A 17,952-nucleotide genomic window follows, 5' to 3' on the forward strand; every position below is an offset into this window, starting at 1 on the left:
ATATCAAGTATAAATAACGATTGAATTAATGTGTGTCTTTGTATATATATATATCTATATTATATATATATATATAGCCGCCAGAGAGTGAAATGGTGGGTCCTGGTGCAGCGTCAACATCAAGCTCCACTGGAGACGCTACCGTAAGACACACACATACATACAACACTTGCTCTTTACCTTCTTCTAATATTGATTTCTGTCTCTGATAAGTTCACCTGACATCACCAGATCCAGTGTCTTCTCATAGTGGAGGCGTAACAACATTACAACATCCACTAGTCATTTAGTGCTAGCAGTGTGGCTTTTTTATAGTTGAGCTGAAATTAAAAACGCCTTTTTAACTGCTTTAGATCACTTCCCTCGTCATATTGTTTTAGATCACTTCCCTGCTCATTATTGTTTTAGATCACTTCCCTGCTCATATTGTTTTAGATCACTTCCCTGGTCATGTTTTAGATCACTTCCCTGGTCATGTTGTTTTAGATCACTTCCCTGGTCATGTTGTTTTAGATCACTTCCCTGGTCATGTTTTAGATCACTTCCCTGGTCATGTTGTTTTAGATCACTTCCCTGGTCATGTTGTTTTAGATCACTTCCCTGGGCCCCGTTCCCCGTACCTGGCTAACTGAGTTAGCCGGATAATTTTCAGCATAGCTTGATTTAAGCCAGACCTTTCCGTTCCCCGAAGTCGGATTTTCTAAATCACCATGGTAACAGATCAGAAAGTTTGAACCTGGTCGAGGGCAGGGTTTAGTTCAGTTAGCTGGATAACCTGCATGGCCACGCCCTCGCAAAGGAATGCCAGCTCGCTTCCTGAAATATTTCTCACAGTCTAGATCCCATTATACCATTCTGAATTATGTTTTTGTGCTTCGTTTTCCTAGAGGGGGCTTTTGAAATGTATAATAATAGAACTAAATGCTGATAAATCATATTCAGCCTATAGATTTACTTTGTCCTAAATAAAATAATGCACGTCATATACGGCGCTCAGAGTCGCGATACACGCTGCATGTGGTTATTTTAATAACGGCGCATTGCAAATGTGAATCCCGCGGGCTCTGATTAGTTTCATATATTCTCCGCTGTAGATTTGCTTAACGGAGCACCCGGATTGTGTTTCATTCAAGCATAAAATTGAAGTGTCTATGCGTGGATTGTGGTCTTTGTGGATTATGAATTACGAGGAATCTGAGGATTGTTGAATTGTATCATCACTCACACGTTATTGTGATATTGTAACTGGGATTAAAATGTCTGAGATGCGCTGTTTGACGGATTTGAGCAATTGAATGAGCCGTTGACGTCACATTAATGCATTTGAGAATAAAGAGATAAAACTTCATTCAAAAGAAAAATATTAGAAACATGGGTCTCTTGTCCATTGATGGATATATAATGGATATATTTTGTCTGGCACAGTGGTGTAATGGTTAGTGCTCATTCCTGTCAAGTGGACGACCCGAGTTCGAAACCCCGCGTTTCTAATATAATCTTTTTTGGAATATAATATTAATGACTATACGCAAAAGTAGCCTAGTTTTAAGTTAAAATATTATAAATCTACATGCATTGAGGATGTCATTCTTTATATAGCTCTCAAAGTGCACCAAATTGAAGCATTTACATCGCAAAAAGAAAAGAAAAAATTAGAAAAAGGGGGGATTTGAACGCGGGTCGTCCGCGTGAGAGGTAAAAGGACTAACCATTACACCACGGTGTAATTTTAAATATCCATTATATATCCATTAATGGACAAGAGAGCCGTACGTCGGCCGTCTGATGAAGTTAGATTCACTGTTATCTGATGATGAACATGCGTCACTGGTATAAACCAAAGGTTAATCAATTCAATGCATATGGATTATGTCCGAAAAAGATTAAAACCTGATTAATAGTGAAACTGTATAGCCGGCTCCAAGCCTCTCTGTTATTTCGGGGGTCGCGCCTTGAAAATTGTATTTATATATAAAGTACATGTTACCTAAGCCGAGCGCATACAGTGCAGATATCCTCATAAGCATCTATTAATTCTTATCAATTAGATACTTTTTGGGCTTGTTTTTATCCTTATTCTGAAAGAGTTGAACTAATTATTTTCGCTAGCAAGATCTCATTTGATTATTCATTCCATAAGCCTACTGCCAGCAGGCATGTTTAAAGAAATATAATCTGATTGATTGGGGTAATAAGGGACTTAAAATTAGCCTATAGATTATGCATTTAACTTGTCGGCGAGGCTATTGAGCCGTACTGCATTGTACCCATTCTGCAATCTGTTAATAAAGTTTTAAATCAATCAATCAATGCCGTTAGAAAATCAGGATTTCTGCGATCGACACCTGCTGTCTTTTCAGCTGAGGCGGCCGCGCGCAATTGTCCTGAGTCTCAAGTCTGGTTCGAATGAACGAGACTGAATCAGCGTTCGAGGAACAGGAAAATCCTGGATTCAAACATCGGGTTAATTGAATCTGGATAATGGGACTCTTGATCGACTTAGTTGAACCAGGTACGGGGAATAGGGCCCTGGTCATATTGTTTTAGATCACTTCCCTGGTCATATTGTTTTAGATCACTTCCCTGCTCATATTGTTTTAGATCACTTCCCTGGTCATATTGTTTTAGATCACTTCCCTGCTCATATTGTTTTAGATCACTTCCCTGGTCATGTTGTTTTAGATCACTTCCCTGGTCATGTTGTTTTATATCACTTCCCTGGTCATGTTGTTTTGGATCACTTCCCTGGTCATGTTGTGCACCTATTTATTTTCAATATGCTCCGCCCCTCCAGAGCCCTGTCACTTCACAAACTTGCAAAGTGGTACCTGCTTCGCTGGCCATTTCCAAACTTATAGCAGCTGAAATACTCCACCTAGAAACACAAAACTGCTTAGCAAGCTCAGTCTTGATAGATATCCGCAGAAAAACGTTACTTCATCAAAGGATTTATCCACTGCAGCCGCGAGGTCTGGTCTCGACTGTGTGTCTTCAGCCTTGATAAACTCCTCGTATTCCTGTGTCTCCAGCCTTGATAAACTCTTCCTCCTGTGTCTCCAGCCTTGATAAACTCTTCCTCCTGTGTCTCCAGCCTTGATAAACTCCTCGTATTCCTGTGTCTCCAGCCTTGATAAACTCTTCCTCCTGTGTCTCCAGCCTTGATAAACTCTTCCTCCTGTGTCTCCAGCCTTGATAAACTCTTCCTCCTGTGTCTCCAGCCTTGATAACCTCTTCCTCCTGTGTCTCCAGCCTTGATAAACTCTTCCTCCTGTGTCTCCAGCCTTGATAAACTCTTCCTCCTGTGTCTCCAGCCTTGATAAACTCTTCCTCCTGTCTCCAGCCTTGATAAACTCTTCCTCCTGTGTCTCCAGCCTTGATAACCTCTTCCTCATGTGTCTCCAGCCTTGATAACCTCTTCCTCCTGTGTCTCCAGCCTTGATAAACTCTTCCTCCTGTCTCCAGCCTTGATAAACTCTTCCTCCTGTGTCTCCAGCCTTGATAACCTCTTCCTCCTGTGTCTCCAGCCTTGATAACCTCTTCCTCGTGTCTCCAGCCTTGATAAACTCTTCCTCCTGTCTCCAGCCTTGATAAACTCTTCCTCCTGTGTCTCCAGCCTTGATAACCTCTTCCTCATGTGTCTCCAGCCTTGATAACCTCTTCCTCGTGTCTCCAGCCTTGATAAACTCTTCCTCCTGTCTCCAGCCTTGATAAACTCTTCCTCCTGTGTCTCCAGCCTTGATAAACTCTTCCTCCTGTGTCTCCAGCCTTGATAAACTCCTCTTCCTCCTGTGTCTCCAGCCTTGATAAACTCTTCCTCTTGTGTCTCCAGCCTTGATAAACTCTTCCTCGTGTCTCCAGCCTTGATAAACTCTTCCTCCTGTGTCTTCAGCCTTGATAAACTCTTCCTCGTGTCTCCAGCCTTGATAACCTCTTCCTCCTGTGTCTCCAGCCTTGATAAACTCTTCCTCCTGTGTCTCCAGCCTTGATAAACTCTTCCTCCTGTGTCTCCAGCCTTGATAAACTCTTCCTCCTGTCTCCAGCCTTGATAAACTCTTCCTCGTGTCTCCAGCCTTGATAAACTCTTCCTCCTGTGTCTCCAGCCTTGATAAACTCCTCGCCTTCCTTTGTCTCCAGCCTTGATAAACTCCTCTTCCTCCTGTTTCTCCAGCCTTGATAAACTCTTCCTCCTGTGTCTCCAGCCTTGATAAACTCTTCCTCGTGTCTCCAGCCTTGATAAACTCTTCCTCCTGTCTCCAGCCTTGATAAACTCTTCCTCGTGTCTCCAGCCTTGATAAACTCTTCCTCGTGTCTCCAGCCTTGATAAACTCTTCCTCCTGTCTCCAGCCTTGATAAACTCTTCCTCCTGTGTCTTCAGCCTTGATAAACTCTTCCTCCTGTGTCTTCAGCCTTGATAAACTCTTCCTCCTTTGTCTCCAGCCTTGATAAACTCCTCTCATGTTTCTCCAGCCTTGATAAACTCTTCCTCGTGTCTCCAGCCTTGATAAACTCTTCCTCCTGTGTCCAGCCTTGATAAACTCCTCGTCTTCCTTTGTCTCCAGCCTTGATAAACTCCTCTTCCTCATGTGTGTCCAGCTCCAAACGTCCAGTAGCAGAAAGAGGAGCAGAGAGGAGGAGGAGCAGCAGAAGCCTGCCAAGAGGCGACAAGGTCCTCCCCTTGCTTCACCGTAGGACACAGGAGAGCCAATCATGGTCCAGCCACTGGGTCCAAGCCCGCCTTGATTCTGTCCCTCCGGTTGGGTTAGGGCATACTGTGTTTATACCATGTGACTGTCGTTCAGAACCAATCAGATTCAGGTAGACTACTCATTTTACTCAACCATTTTATTTTATGTGATGACAGCTGCTCCGTCTCCATCCGTCCCTCAGGACATGGTAGATACTAGGGTTGCAAATTGTAAGCACTTTCCTGACTCGATCATTGATAACGTTAACAAGCAATTAATCGATCAATTGTGAAAAAAAGAAAAAAAAAGATTTACCAAACGATAACAAATGCTCAATCAAAGGGTCTATTTATACAGCAGCAACATATTGCATTGGAACAACACTCTCACAACATTGCATAGCATATTAAACATATAGAAACGTAGAGGCCTAGACATATTAACCGCCGCCGCGCCGCTGGACCTATCTCAAACCCTGCCCTCTTTTCTTGATCCTCCAATCACAACTGTCGCTTACCTCGGACAAACGAGGTAAGCGACAGTTGTGATTGGAGGATCAAGAAAAGAGGGCAGGGTTTGAGATAGGTCTAATGCGCCCTCTATCTATTCATTGAAACATGACTTGAAAATACACTAGACTAGATGGACAACACGTCGTTTGAGTAGAGTAAATTTCACGTTAGAGTAAACGATCAAACAATCGATCTTCGATTAATTGTTAACATCCCTAGTAGATACATCTCCTCTTTATGAAGATAGCAGGTCAAATTAGGTCGATGAGGTTTTGGTCAATACCAACATAAGATAAATAGATTTTTATCAGAATCAGTATAATATCAGGTGATAATGAGTAGATTGAAAATAACCAGAACGATCCTTTAATTAGTTTTTGTACAACTTGTTTTTTTTTATTTTTATTTTTTTTTTACAACTTGTTAATTACGTCTTTAAATTCACACCACTGTGAACCTGTCTGCTGTGAGACACTCTGGAACATGTTGTTCTACAACTGTTGAATAAATCTATATTTTTCACTCATATTAATGTATTAGTTTCATTATTTCATTACAATGTGTCTTTATTTCTTTCAGTATTTGACTATTAATGTTGTACATATATTGGTCTCAGGTTAAAATGGGCAAAACTGATCTGCTTTCAGACTGAGCAGTTAAGTTAGTCAGTGATGACTAGAACAGTCTGACATGATGACTAGAACAGTAACATTTATGCTGCATCAGGGAGAAACTTTAGAGATTAAGGCCCCGTTTAGACGGAAACGCTAGCAGGTGAATCCGCAAAAATATTTTTTCGGATGTGCCTTTCGTTTATACGGAAACAGCGTTTTTACGGGGTGAAACCGTAAAAAAGTGAGACCACCTTCCAGGGTGGAATTCCTAGAAACGCTAAACCTTTACGCTCTCATCTAAACTGTCAAACCGCATAAAACGATGACGAAAGGGTTGTCAACTGGCTCTCGTCGCGTGTACTGCTTACATCACAGGCATGCGCCAGTAGCCTAGAAGCGTAAATAAAGCATGTCTGATTCTATCCATGGCGATCACCTGAAGGCTACATTGGCAGTACTTTTAAATACACAATAATCTGTCCCGCGGCGTGACTGGACCCACTGTCTGTGAGTGACTCTGCTTTGGTCCAATCACATTCCCCACCCAGTCTGCGAATCAGAGGCAGAGTAGGGCGGGTCTTCACAGCACGTCATGTGACATATGCGCCAATCATGTGACAGCGGGGCTCCGTTGTCTCGAGTTGTTACAGCCTCGTCTGCACGGAGAATTCCATCCCAAAACGCTTGTCTAAACGCAAAATTAAAAGTGAAACCGTAAGACGACTTTTGCGGTTTCTGTTCAGACTCTCTCCGTCTAAACGTAGCCTAAGTAGAACACTGGAGCACAGATTTAAGGCAACAAACTTTTATTTAGACTTAATGTTTGGACACAAGGTCAAACAGTACTGAGGAGACCATCATTTACTGAAAATAATCCAGGAAAAACGTTTCCACCATCAAACCAAACGGCACCGCGATACTGCCTGTGTCCTCAGCGATACACCCACCGAGCCAGTTAGCCATCAAACTGATGTAAAGTCAATGGGGACATGCTTCAGTCTGTAGAAGCCCTGAGATGAACGCTGAAACCTGAAAACACAGTTCACCCAAATCGGATAGGTTTGAGTATGTTTAAAGGAAAATGCTCTTCCCATTTTCTCGAGTCAAACAAGAAGATGGATACTCATTTCCTCAACAGACTAAACTAATATAATAATTAATATATATTTAGACTCTGGAGAAGACGATACGAACATGTCCCATAATGTTGCAGTGTTCCTTTAAGTGCTTTTTACAGTGGCCCCATTAACTTACATGTGTAAGGAGGTCCAGTATGAACAACAGCATGGATGATACTGAGAAAGGACTCAACCCATAAACATCATATAGATGAATAGGAAACAGGGCTGGGCTGCTAAAGCAGAAAGACTTGGTAGGTGGACTAACGTTTGGTTTCTCCCAGACTTTGCTTTATGCTTGTGAGTTGTGATACTGCTGATATTTATCACTTAACAGTTAGCTTACTACCTTCTACTTGTTTTATGGCTGTAGTTATGATGTTGAGCTAATTTATTATTTTAGACATCACTAATGTCACAAAACATTCAGCAAGTACCCCCATAATCACAGTGACATTTGAAGCTTTAAAATGAGTTGTACTGAAAATCATGACTTGTGTTCGTTTTCCTTTTAAATAAACCTTTAACTTCAAGCACTTGATTGCAGACATAGGTTCCCGTCTGCATGTTCGTTGATTTGCTGTTCTGTGTTGGTGATTTCTGATTTCTTACAGAACATCTCAAAACGACTTCCCAAGTTGTATTTCTTTTTTTACTAGTAGCACTAGTAGCTCGTTACCATCTCTCATCACCTGAAGGCAGAATTACACCCCGATGACCAACCAATCACCTTAGAGGAGGCAGGCCCAACTGCCAACAAGCCAAGAAAATTAACAACTGCTAAATAGTGTCAGTTTGAACTTTCAGATGTGTGACATCACAGCTCAGACATCTGCTGTGATTTGCTGGATGTCAGAGCTTGGCTTTGTGTCTGTCACGGAGGGCATACAAGATGGAGTGGGCCAGGTCAAATGACTCGCCGAGAGCTGATTGGACACGGGCTGTCCATTGCTGCAGCTTTGGGCGGTCCTTCAGAATGTCTCTGCCACCAACGCCACCTCCACATAGAGGCTGGAGGAGGAAGAGAGACCAGTCAGACAGGAGATCTACACAGTTTAGACCCACCCAGAGATAAACTAATAAACATTAGCATAGAGTTCATAATAATCATTAGCACAGAGTTACACTTTACCTGCCCCTTTTAGATCATAATAATAATAACAAACATCAGCACAAAACAATAATAAACATTAGAACAGAGTTACACTGTACCTGCCCCTTTTAGATAATAATAATAATCAGCACAGAGTTACACTGTACCTGCCCCTTTTAGTCAAGTCAAGTACATTTTATTTGTATAGCACATTTCCAGGCAGCAGTAGCTGGCACCAAAGTGCTTCACAGGCAGGTTGATAAAAACAAAATAATATGATGCAAGATATAAGATTAAAACACAATAAAGCAATGAAAGTAATAAAAACAGGTAGGACACAGTAAAACAAAGAGGATAGAAGAGCCAGGGGTCTAGTGGTGATTAAGTGGGGGGGAAGGCCAAGGAGAACAGGTCGGTTTTTAAAAGTGATTTAAAAGCCTGCATGGTCTGGGCGGCCCGTACGCTGAGGGGGAGGCTGTTCCACAATCTAGGCGCTGCGGTGGAGAAGGCTCTGTCTCCCCTAGTCTTGAGCCTAGGCACCACCAATAGCAGCTGGTCAGCTGATCTGAGGGATCGGTGGGGGGTGTGGCGGTGCAAGAGCTCAGATAGGGAGGGGCCGTGCCATTTAGTGATTTAAAAACATTTAGGGCTAGTTTAAAATCTATTCTAAAACGAACAGGTAGCCAGTGGAGCGAGGCCAAAACTGGGCTGATGTGCGCATGTTTTTTTGTTTTGGTGAGGAGGCGCGTTCTGCACCAGTTGTAGGCGGCGAAGCAGGCATTTGTCGATGCCTATGTAGAGGGCATTGCAGTAGTCGAGGCGAGTGGTGACAAAGGCATGTATCACCGTCTCTAGGTTACTTTTGGAGAGGTATGCCTTTGTCTTCGCCAGGAGTCTGAGGTGGTCAAAACTTTTTGACTACGGCGCTGACCTGTTTGTCGAATTTAAAATTGCTGTCGAAGATGACCCTGAGGTTCCTGACAGAGGTGGAGAGGTTTGGACCCAGGGGACCAAATGAGTCAATGAGGGGGGCCGGGGGGGGGGGCAATATTAAAAACAATGACCTCGGTTTTCCCTTCGTTTAATGTCGGAGTTTTCAGACATCCAGCACTTGATGAATAGCACTTTTAGATGATAATAATAAACATTAGAACAGAGTTACACTGTACCTGCGCCTTTTAAATAATAATAATAAACATTAGAACAGTTACACTGTACCTGCCCCTTTTAGATAATAATAATAAACAAACATTATAACAGAGTTACACTGTACCTGCCCATTTTAGATAATAATAATAAACATTAGAACAGTTACACTGTACCTGCCCCTTTTAGAATGGGTACAATACAGTACGGCTCAATACACACAAGGTGCAAGCATAGTCGTAGTACCCTTGAATGAGTGCTCCTGCCAGAGTCTTCAGGGTATTCTTGTTTACCAGAGAGGAGATTTTATTGTCACTTGTATTGTCACTTGTATTGTCAATTGTAACTTGTTCTTGTCAGAGACCAGCAGGGCTGAGTCGTCCGCGAACAAGAACAAGTTGCAGTCACAAGCTGACGACATGTCATTTGCATAAATTAGGAACAGTAGCGGTCCTAGTATCCTTCCTTGTGGAACACCACAGCTCACTGTGAGGGGGGGGGGGGGATAGAGTACCGTTTACCTCCACCATCTGTTCTCTCCCCTCCAGGTAGGATTGCATCCAGCTCACTGATGAACTATCAAAACCAATTGCTTTTAGCTTATCAATCAGAATGGAGTGATTGACAGTGTCGAAGGCCTTTTGTAGGTCCAGCATGACCATGCCACAGTATTTGCCTGCGTCCACCTCTTGTTTGATGTGGTCGTTCAAATAGAGAAGGCATGTGTCAGTGGAGTGGGATGTTCTGAAGCCAGATTGGAATTCTGACAAACAGACTTTTCGACCTGTTCGTAGACAATTTTTTCCATAACTTTCGAGATGGAGGAATAGAAACAGGGCGGTAGTTGTCTGGGTCTAATTTGTTGCCTTTTTTTGCGCAGGGGGGCTCACTCTCGCAATTTAGAAATCTTTGGAGACGTGTCCCTGTTTTATGGAGAGGTTTATTATGTGGGTGATGACTGGGGTGATGGTGGCTGCTGAGTCTCTGAGGAATTTGGAGGGGATATTGTCATGGCCAGTGGCCTTGTTAGGTTGGAGGGCGCTCAGTTTTTTTAACAGCTCATCCATTGTTACCATTTTGAGTTTGAAGTCGTCTTTGCAAACACCTAGGTTTTTGTAGTAGGCTAGGATGTGTTCTACTCCAAAATGCCCAGAGTGGGAGGGTAGTTTATTAACCAGTGATGTGGCTATGTTTGTAAACTATGTTTAAGTAATTGGCCACATACGATCCGACTGACAGATTAACTGATTAACTGACTGACTGACTGATTAACTGACTGGCTGACTGGTCAGTTCCTACCTGCATGATCTCACAGACAGCCAGCAGGTCAGCCAGAGTGATGTCATCACCACACAGGAAGGCTTGTTTCTGTAAGAACATGGAGTCCAGTTTGTCCAGAGTGTTGCTCAGCTGCACCAAAGCCTGGTCCACCCTCCTCTGATCTGGAGCAGAACCTGACATCAGAGGTACCAAAACCTAGCGAGAGAGAGAGAGAGACAGAGACAGAGAGAGTGAGTGGTGGTGGGTGGTGGTAGAGAGAGAGAGTGGTGGTGGTAGAGAGAGAGAGAGGTGATGTCACCTTTATACCAGAGCTCCACAGATAAATTCATTAATCAATATTTTATTTGGTGGGGGGGGGGGTACTTTTATTCTGCACCTTTCTAAAAGTTCTGTGGAAGTATTAGGTTATCTATCTATTGCACCTTTAAATACAGTAAGGAAGTACCTCCAGTATGAACACTTTGGCAGCATGTGGCCGTGTGTTGCTATGGTGCCAGGCTGTGTACTCGTCCACTCTGGCTCTCCTCTCTGGTTGCCGTGGATACCAGTGTTCTGGGACGTTGTGTTTGGTTACCAGATATTTCAAGATGGCGTCGCTGAAACAGAGAGAGAAATAAAGGTCTGAATCGAAATCATTAATCTTTTCATTCTAACAGGATAGTTCCTCCAGGCTACTGGAAACAGGATATGGGTAGCACCTACTCCCCAAACTTGGCATGCGCAGATTGCCCAGGGAGTCTCTCTGGATTGTCCCCACACACTCCCTGGACAATCTGCACATGCGCCGGTTGGGGAGTAGGTGGGAAAAAGTGACTATAGCTCGGCCGAGAAAGTGCTGATCGCCTTGGGGTTGGTAAGGTCTATTGGTCATGTCTCCAGAACCCCCGCAGCCATAGCTACAAGCACTTACGTCAAGGCTCTCATCAACATTCATTAATTTTATCCCCCCACGCTCCTCCATGAGCTCAATTTAACATGGAAGTGCAGTGGTCTATGGCAAAGTTCCAGCGTTACAGTGTGGTTTGTAGCAAGCAGTGTAAGAAGAGCGCCATCTGTTGGAATACAAGGCACACTACTTTCAACGTGATAACATTCTGGGACTCTGGAAAGCAGATTACTAAATGTCGATCGCAGCATTACAGTTCCAACTTTCAATATTTCACCAGGTTCAATAGTTTGAATTTGGAATGAGAAGTGACAGCCCTAGTGTGTGTGTGTGTGTGTGTGTGTGTGTGTGTGTGTGTGTGTGTGTGTGTGTGTGTGTGTGTGTGTGTGTGTGTGTGTGTGTGTGTGTGTGTGTGTGTGTGTGTGTGTGTGTGTGTGTGTGTGTGTGTGTGTGTGTGTGTGTGTGTGTGTGTGTGTGTGTGTGTGTGTGTGTGTGTGTGTGTGTGTGCGCGCGCGTGCGTGCGTAGGGGACACTGTACACTGTACATTGGAATACTGACAAAGCCATACTTGGTCTTTACTGTACAACTAGGTTAGGACATTTGTATGGGCCAGTTTCGAATTGCAGTCTCCCGTAGGTGTTCTTTGAGAGTGTTTTTGAAAGTGGGTAGTGATTCACATTCCTTTACAGCTTTGGGTAGGGCGTTCCACATTGATGTGGCATAATTGCGAAACATGTTTAGTCCCTTGTTTGAGCCGAATCTGGGTTTAACATGATTTGTGGAGCTCCCTCTGGTGTTGTGATCGTGGTATTCACTGACCTTTGGGAAGTATTTTGACATGTACATGGGTACCTTGGTCGTGTAGTGTATCTTGTAGACCAGGCCCATTGCAAGTTGCTGTACTCTGTCGTCTACTTTAAGCCATCCTAGGTTGGCAAAGTGGGCAGGGGTGAGGTGGGTTCTAGGAGTCAGGTCAAGCAGTAGTCTGACTAGTTTGTTTTGAGATGTTTGTAATTTGGTTTTTAGTGCCTTTGAGGTGCTTTGGTACCATGAGGTGCAAGCATAGTCGTAGTACCCTTGAATGAGTGCTCCTGCCAGAGTCTTCAGGGTATTCTTGTTTACCAGAGAGGAGATCCGGTACAAGAATCGAGTTCGTTGGTTGACTTTTTTTTATTACATTGGATGCCATTTTGTCACAGGAAAGATTAGCCTCTAGGATGGAACCCAGGTAGGTAATTTCATCTTTCCTTGTGACAATATTGTCACCCACTGTAACCGAGAAGCCGTCGGTCTTGCTGAGTTTGTTATTTGAACCGAAGAGAATGGACTCTGTTTTGCCCATGTGTAATGATAGTTTGTTATCAGCGAGCCAGATGCAGATTTTGCCGAGTTCTGAGCTGAGGGTTTTTTCAACCTGTAACTTATTCTTGTCAGAGACCAGCAGGGCTGAGTCGTCCGCGAACAAGAACAAGTTGCAGTCACAAGCTGACGACATGTCATTTGCATAAATTAGGAACAGTAGCGGTCCTAGTATGCTTCCTTGTGGAACACCACAGTTCACTGTGAGGGGGGGGGGGGGATAGGGTACCGTTTACCTCCACCATCTGTTCTCTCCCCTCCAGGTAGCATTGTATCCAGCTCACTGATAAACTATCAAAACCAATTGCTTTTAGCTTGTCAATCAGAATGGTGTGATTGACAGTGACAAAGGCCTTTTGTAGGTCCAGCATGACCATGCCGCAGTATTTGCCCGCGTCCACCTCTTGCTTGATGTGCACGCCAACAAGGTTTGGCCGAGTGAATCCACAGTCCCTTGCTCTTATTTATAAATCATTTTTATAAACTGGTCAACACAGCTTTATTTCCGGCATTGGGTGCCTGATGCGCCTGCACTGTGATCACAGCGCAGGCGCATCAGGCAGCTAGAGCCGTTTTGAGCAGTGTTGACCAGTTTATAAAAATTATTTAAAATGTTTATTAGCAACGCCGAGCTTTCAAACCATTACGTTTCTCTGTCCAAGACCCTCGTGCAACTGTGAGTACCTTTGAAATTTCTCTGTGATACTTGTATAACGAACGGTTCGGGTAGGACCAGTTCTTCATGGTAAAGCTAGGTTGGTTTCCTATTGAAGAGCAAGGGACTGTGGATTCACTCGGCCAAACCTTGTTGGCGTGCATCACAGTCACGAAAGGGGCTACAAGCTTGTAAATGCCCTAACCCAGTGCATCATCTTCCGGGATGGGAATTGATAAGATTTTATCGATACGATTCCATTATCGATTCTGCTTATCGGTCCGATTCTTTATCGATTCCCTTATCAATCCCTGATAAATTAATAATTTAAATAAATAAATTGGAAATGCAACAGAACTAAGCTGGTTGGGAATAACAACATGCAACTTGACATTTCTGATTGTCATTTATTGTTGAGCCCCCATGTCAGAAAAATAAAAAAGATTTATACTATACTATATACTATATATACTATACACTTAACACTTTAATCGCCGAAAACGCCTTTGGACGTCTTTCCTAGCCATGCTCATTCTGCCGAAGACGCCGTAACTCGTCTTTGATATCAATAATTCAAAAATCTGTGATCGAAATCATATTTCTCCTCCGGGGACCTGAGATGTACAGCTGAGCTCCACTCAACTCTCTAGCGGTTCAAGAGCGCCATCTGGTGGCCGATCGGCAGATCGCCAACAGGAAGTGACTCGTCAAACAGGAAGTGCTCATCCATATTTCGTCCGGGCACTCGCGATCATTAGCAGGACTCTATCTCAACACACTGGATAATCAATCGCTCGCCCTAACTCAATAAACAACGTTATTTGGACGTATATAGTATTATACAACCTGGAAATGGTTCATCAGGATCAACATCCCATAATCAAAAACTGTCTACTCCAAGCTGATCGTCCAACGGCGCGAGGAAGATACGGTGAGTTTCAACGTTATTTTCTAACGTCTTCTATACTAACTGATCTGATATGACCCACACTAGATGAATGGTATAACGTTGCCCACGGAATTATAAACGCCCCCTCGCCCATCCGGTCAATATCAGATGATACGTAGTAACTTCTAGAAGTACCTCCAGTTGAAATTTTTCATCTGGCACCGATCGCTACCAAACTGTATTTGATCATCAATATAATGCATTTGGGGCTATAAATCAAGTTCTGGAGAAAGCTGCAGAAAACGATAAAAACATACTTATACTTTAGACCATATTTTAGTATGAATATGTGAATGAAAAAGTATATCGTTGCTACACCCTGAACAATGGATATAGGACATTGAATGGGCCATAATAATGTCAATTTAGCAATAGAATTTAAAAAGTTATAGCCCTGCAAAGAAGGGGAACTTCTCCATAGACAAATAGAGCTGGCTAGGGATGGTAAATTATGAATTTAACCATGGCGATCAAAGTGTTAAATAAAATAATGTATTTGAGATTCTCTTATTTTTTTTTATTTTTTTTTAATTGTTTTATTCTTAAACTAATTTAATCTATTGAATAACGACATGTTGAATGTAACTACAGTTCAATATCTTAAACTAATTTAATCTATTGAACTGTAGTTGCATTCAACAGTTCGTTATTCCTCTGACTGCTCCGTCTCTGGTCTTTCAGAAGACCAGCGCGCGCACACACACACACACACACTTGGCTATGGCTTCATGCTAACGTTATTGTTTTAAAATGAGCAACAATCCGAAAAACATGGCAGCGATAAGAGGAATCGATAGTCACGGAGGCATGCGATTCCAGGAATCGGACAATTAGGAACCGGTTTTCGATTCCCATCCTGTATCGCTGATCATCGTTATCAACCCAAAAAAAAGAGTTTATTTTATTTATTTATTTTTTACCCAGGGACAGTGCACATCTTCAGTTTCCACATCAATGTAAATGTGCCAGAATTAGCTAATGAGCTAGTTTTCATATGTAGTCCCTGCCTAATATGCATGTCTTTATATTGTGAAATATTTTGTGATATCTTACAATTTATTACCGTTCTTTTTTCTTTTTTGGATCTTTTTCCCCCTCCTTTTTCCTCCGTTTTTCTCCCATCCCAATGTTAGTCGTTATGCCAATTCCCAATCCCCTTCCTGGTCGCTGCGCACCTACCCCCTACAGTCGGTCTGGGAGAGTGGAAGCTATCACATGCTTCCTCCGACACATGTGTAGCCAATCAACCGCTTCTTTTCACCTGACAGCGCGGACTCTCACTGAGAGGGTGTAACGTGTGAAAGGATCACACTACCCCCCTTAGATTCTTTCCTCGCTGTGCAGGCGCCCCGACCGAACTGTAGGAGTCGCTGTTTACAACGACCAGGACCCACCCACCGGCTTTCCCTCCCTCTAACACTGCCAATTGTGTTAGTACGACGGCCGGCCAAGCCGGAAGCAACGCCGAGAGCTGGGCTCGATACCAGTATATCCTGCGTTGGTGGCGAGCACCTTGCCCACTGCGCCACCCAGCCGCCCTACAATTTATTACCCTTCAACTGCAAATGATTTAATCAACAGGAAATCTTTGTCAACATCTGCAATAGAGATATATATACATCATGTTTTATATATACATCATGTTTAATCTAATAAGGTTTTCAGTCTGTTCACCTCATTCCAATATTTTTATTGCAGCAAAATTGGACTGTCAACCAGAATTTTATTTATTTATTTATTGTTTTTTTTTTTTTTAAGTATCGATACTTGGCGTCACTGTATCCATATAATATCAGCATGCAAAATAATGAGATATCTCGCCGTGTTGGTTCCCCCCCCCCCCCCACCACCCCTAGTGAGTGTGTGTGTGTGTGTGTGTGTGTGTGTGTGTGTGTGTGTGTGTGTGTGTTTTTTACCTCTCTGTGAGGACGAAGCCGTTGTCCACCATCACAGGGACTTTCTGCATTGGGTTTAACTTAGTGAACTCTGGGGTCTTCTGCTCACCTACACACACACAACACACACACATACACACACACAGCCGTAAAGAAATGTGAATCCCTACCCACCTTCAAAACCGCTCTCAAAGAGCACCTTCGGGAGGCTGCAATCCGAAACTGGGCCCCGTAAATGTCCGAACGCCCTCCCACCCACCCCCTCCTAATGTACATTTCCCTCCCCCTCGTATGTATATCTTTACTGTTAGGATCTGTTAACAGTACTGTATATTTGCATATCTTGTATGTCACAAATGTAACAGTACTATATCTACACATGTATGTAATAAATGCCATGGTTAGATTAGATGACTAGATCAGATTTGTATATGTTGTGTATGTCATAAATGTCATTGAAAATGGGGGACCCTGATGTAAACAAACAAGACGAAAGTCTTTCTCTGGTCTGCATCCCCTGTACAGTACTATAATGTACCCATTCTGCAATCTGTTCATTAAAGTTTTCAATCAATCAATCAATCAAACACACATACACACCATTTACCAGTCCAATTACCATTCATATAAATGCAGACCAGATTTACATAACATTTAGTCATTTAGCTGACGCTTTTATCCAAACCGATTAACAAGTTCAACAGGAAGGGTACAACTCTAGAGCAGCTATGGCGACGGCGTAACATTGTTCGTCAAACAGTGTTGAAGCCTAGAGAGGTTAATCATTAAGTTTATGTGCCCTCAAAGGTCTGAGAGACAGTCAGAGACTAAGGTCTGGGTGACTGGCGCAAAGTTCACATCAGGACGAATCTCAGCCTGAAACACTTTAAACACTGATGCTCCTAATTATCCATCACCTACATAGACAACCACCTTCTAATCTACAACACTGACAAGTTAAAGTTAGTTTGTTTTGAAGTGCTCTAGTCTCACCTCTCCGCAGAGCAACGGCCCTGACAGTATGAGTTACTTTGTTGCAGTTGAGCAGAATGTGCACCGCCCGGCAGGGCTGCGATAATAAATCCAGATACACCTCCAGAGTCTTCATGGTGAGGAGACAAAGACAAGACTACTGGTAAATAGAGGAGAAGAGACAACCAGGTCTGCAGCAGACAGTCCTACTGTACTACATGTAGTTCAACGCCAGCCAGCCAGCTGACACACTTCTTCTTCTTCTTCTTCTTCTTCTTCTTCTTCTTCAATGGGTTTAATGGCGGATCGCGACCACAAAAGGCGCATACCGCCACCTACTGTACAATCCATTTTACAACGTCTTCTTCTTCTTTGGAATTAATGTCGGGTCGCAATCACAAAAAAGGCGCATACCGCCACCTACTGTACATCCCATCAACTGGCCGGATAGCCTGAATACTTTTACCAACGGATTTCCAGTTCCACGTTCGCGTTCTGCGCTCTGATTGGCCACTGATGTTTCTGGTCACGCCAATCGTGTGACGCCTATTTCTTTCACCGGTTAAGCTTAGGCACTCTTTCGAAGTTGGTTAAGGTTAGAGTTTGTCTTAGAGCAGGGCGATAGAACACCAGCCCTGATTCCATACTCTAACCTTAACCAACTTCGAAAGAGTCCCCTAAGCTTAACCAGTGATAAACTAGGCGTTAGGTAGTTTGCTGCTGTTCGAGGCGGAAATGGGCGCGTCACGCGATTGGGCGCACATGTCACATGACCAGAAACGTCAG

At 43.2% G+C, this 17,952-nt stretch overlaps 2 protein-coding genes across 3 annotated transcripts in view; one reads left to right on the plus strand and one right to left on the minus strand.

Annotated features, from left to right (window-relative positions):
- The window catches only part of chek2 (checkpoint kinase 2), a 112,402-nt gene extending 107,221 nt beyond the window's left edge, over positions 1–5,181 (plus strand). For both annotated transcript variants that reach the window (XM_084308877.1, XM_084308878.1), the window contains 2 exons: positions 78–143; positions 4,594–5,181. In XM_084308877.1, coding sequence (XP_084165003.1) covers positions 78–143; positions 4,594–4,689 — 162 coding nt within the window. In that variant the 3' untranslated portion in view covers positions 4,690–5,181. The remainder of the gene's footprint in view (positions 1–77; positions 144–4,593) is intronic.
- A 58-nt stretch (positions 5,182–5,239) lies between these two features.
- gstt2 (glutathione S-transferase theta 2) lies at positions 5,240–17,415 on the minus strand. Its single transcript, XM_084308879.1, has 5 exons — positions 17,188–17,415; positions 16,216–16,303; positions 10,895–11,045; positions 10,468–10,644; positions 5,240–7,940 (listed from the first exon to the last, which is right to left on the minus strand). The coding sequence occupies exons 1-5, from the start codon at positions 17,300–17,302 to the stop codon at positions 7,782–7,784; spliced, it is 690 nt and encodes a 229-aa protein (XP_084165005.1). The 5' UTR covers positions 17,303–17,415; the 3' UTR covers positions 5,240–7,781.
- Positions 17,416–17,952: the final 537 nt, after the last annotated feature.

This window comes from Notolepis coatsorum (genome assembly GCF_963971535.1).
Source record: "Notolepis coatsorum genome assembly, chromosome: 2".
NCBI lineage: Eukaryota > Metazoa > Chordata > Actinopteri > Aulopiformes > Paralepididae > Notolepis > Notolepis coatsorum.

What these genes read in the sequence shown, in the direction of transcription:
- gstt2 (XM_084308879.1), bottom strand. Translation starts at nt 17,302, where the DNA reads ATGAAGACTCTGGAGGTGTATCTGGATTTATTATCGCAGCCCTGCCGG. An exon ending in CCAAAGTGTTCATACTGGAG is followed by an intron (nt 10,645 to 10,894) that starts GTACTTCCTTAC and finishes CTCTCTCGCTAG; the next exon opens with GTTTTGGTACCTCTGATGTC. An exon ending in CTGTCTGTGAGATCATGCAG is followed by an intron (nt 7,941 to 10,467) that starts GTAGGAACTGAC and finishes TTCCTCCTCCAG; the next exon opens with CCTCTATGTGGAGGTGGCGT.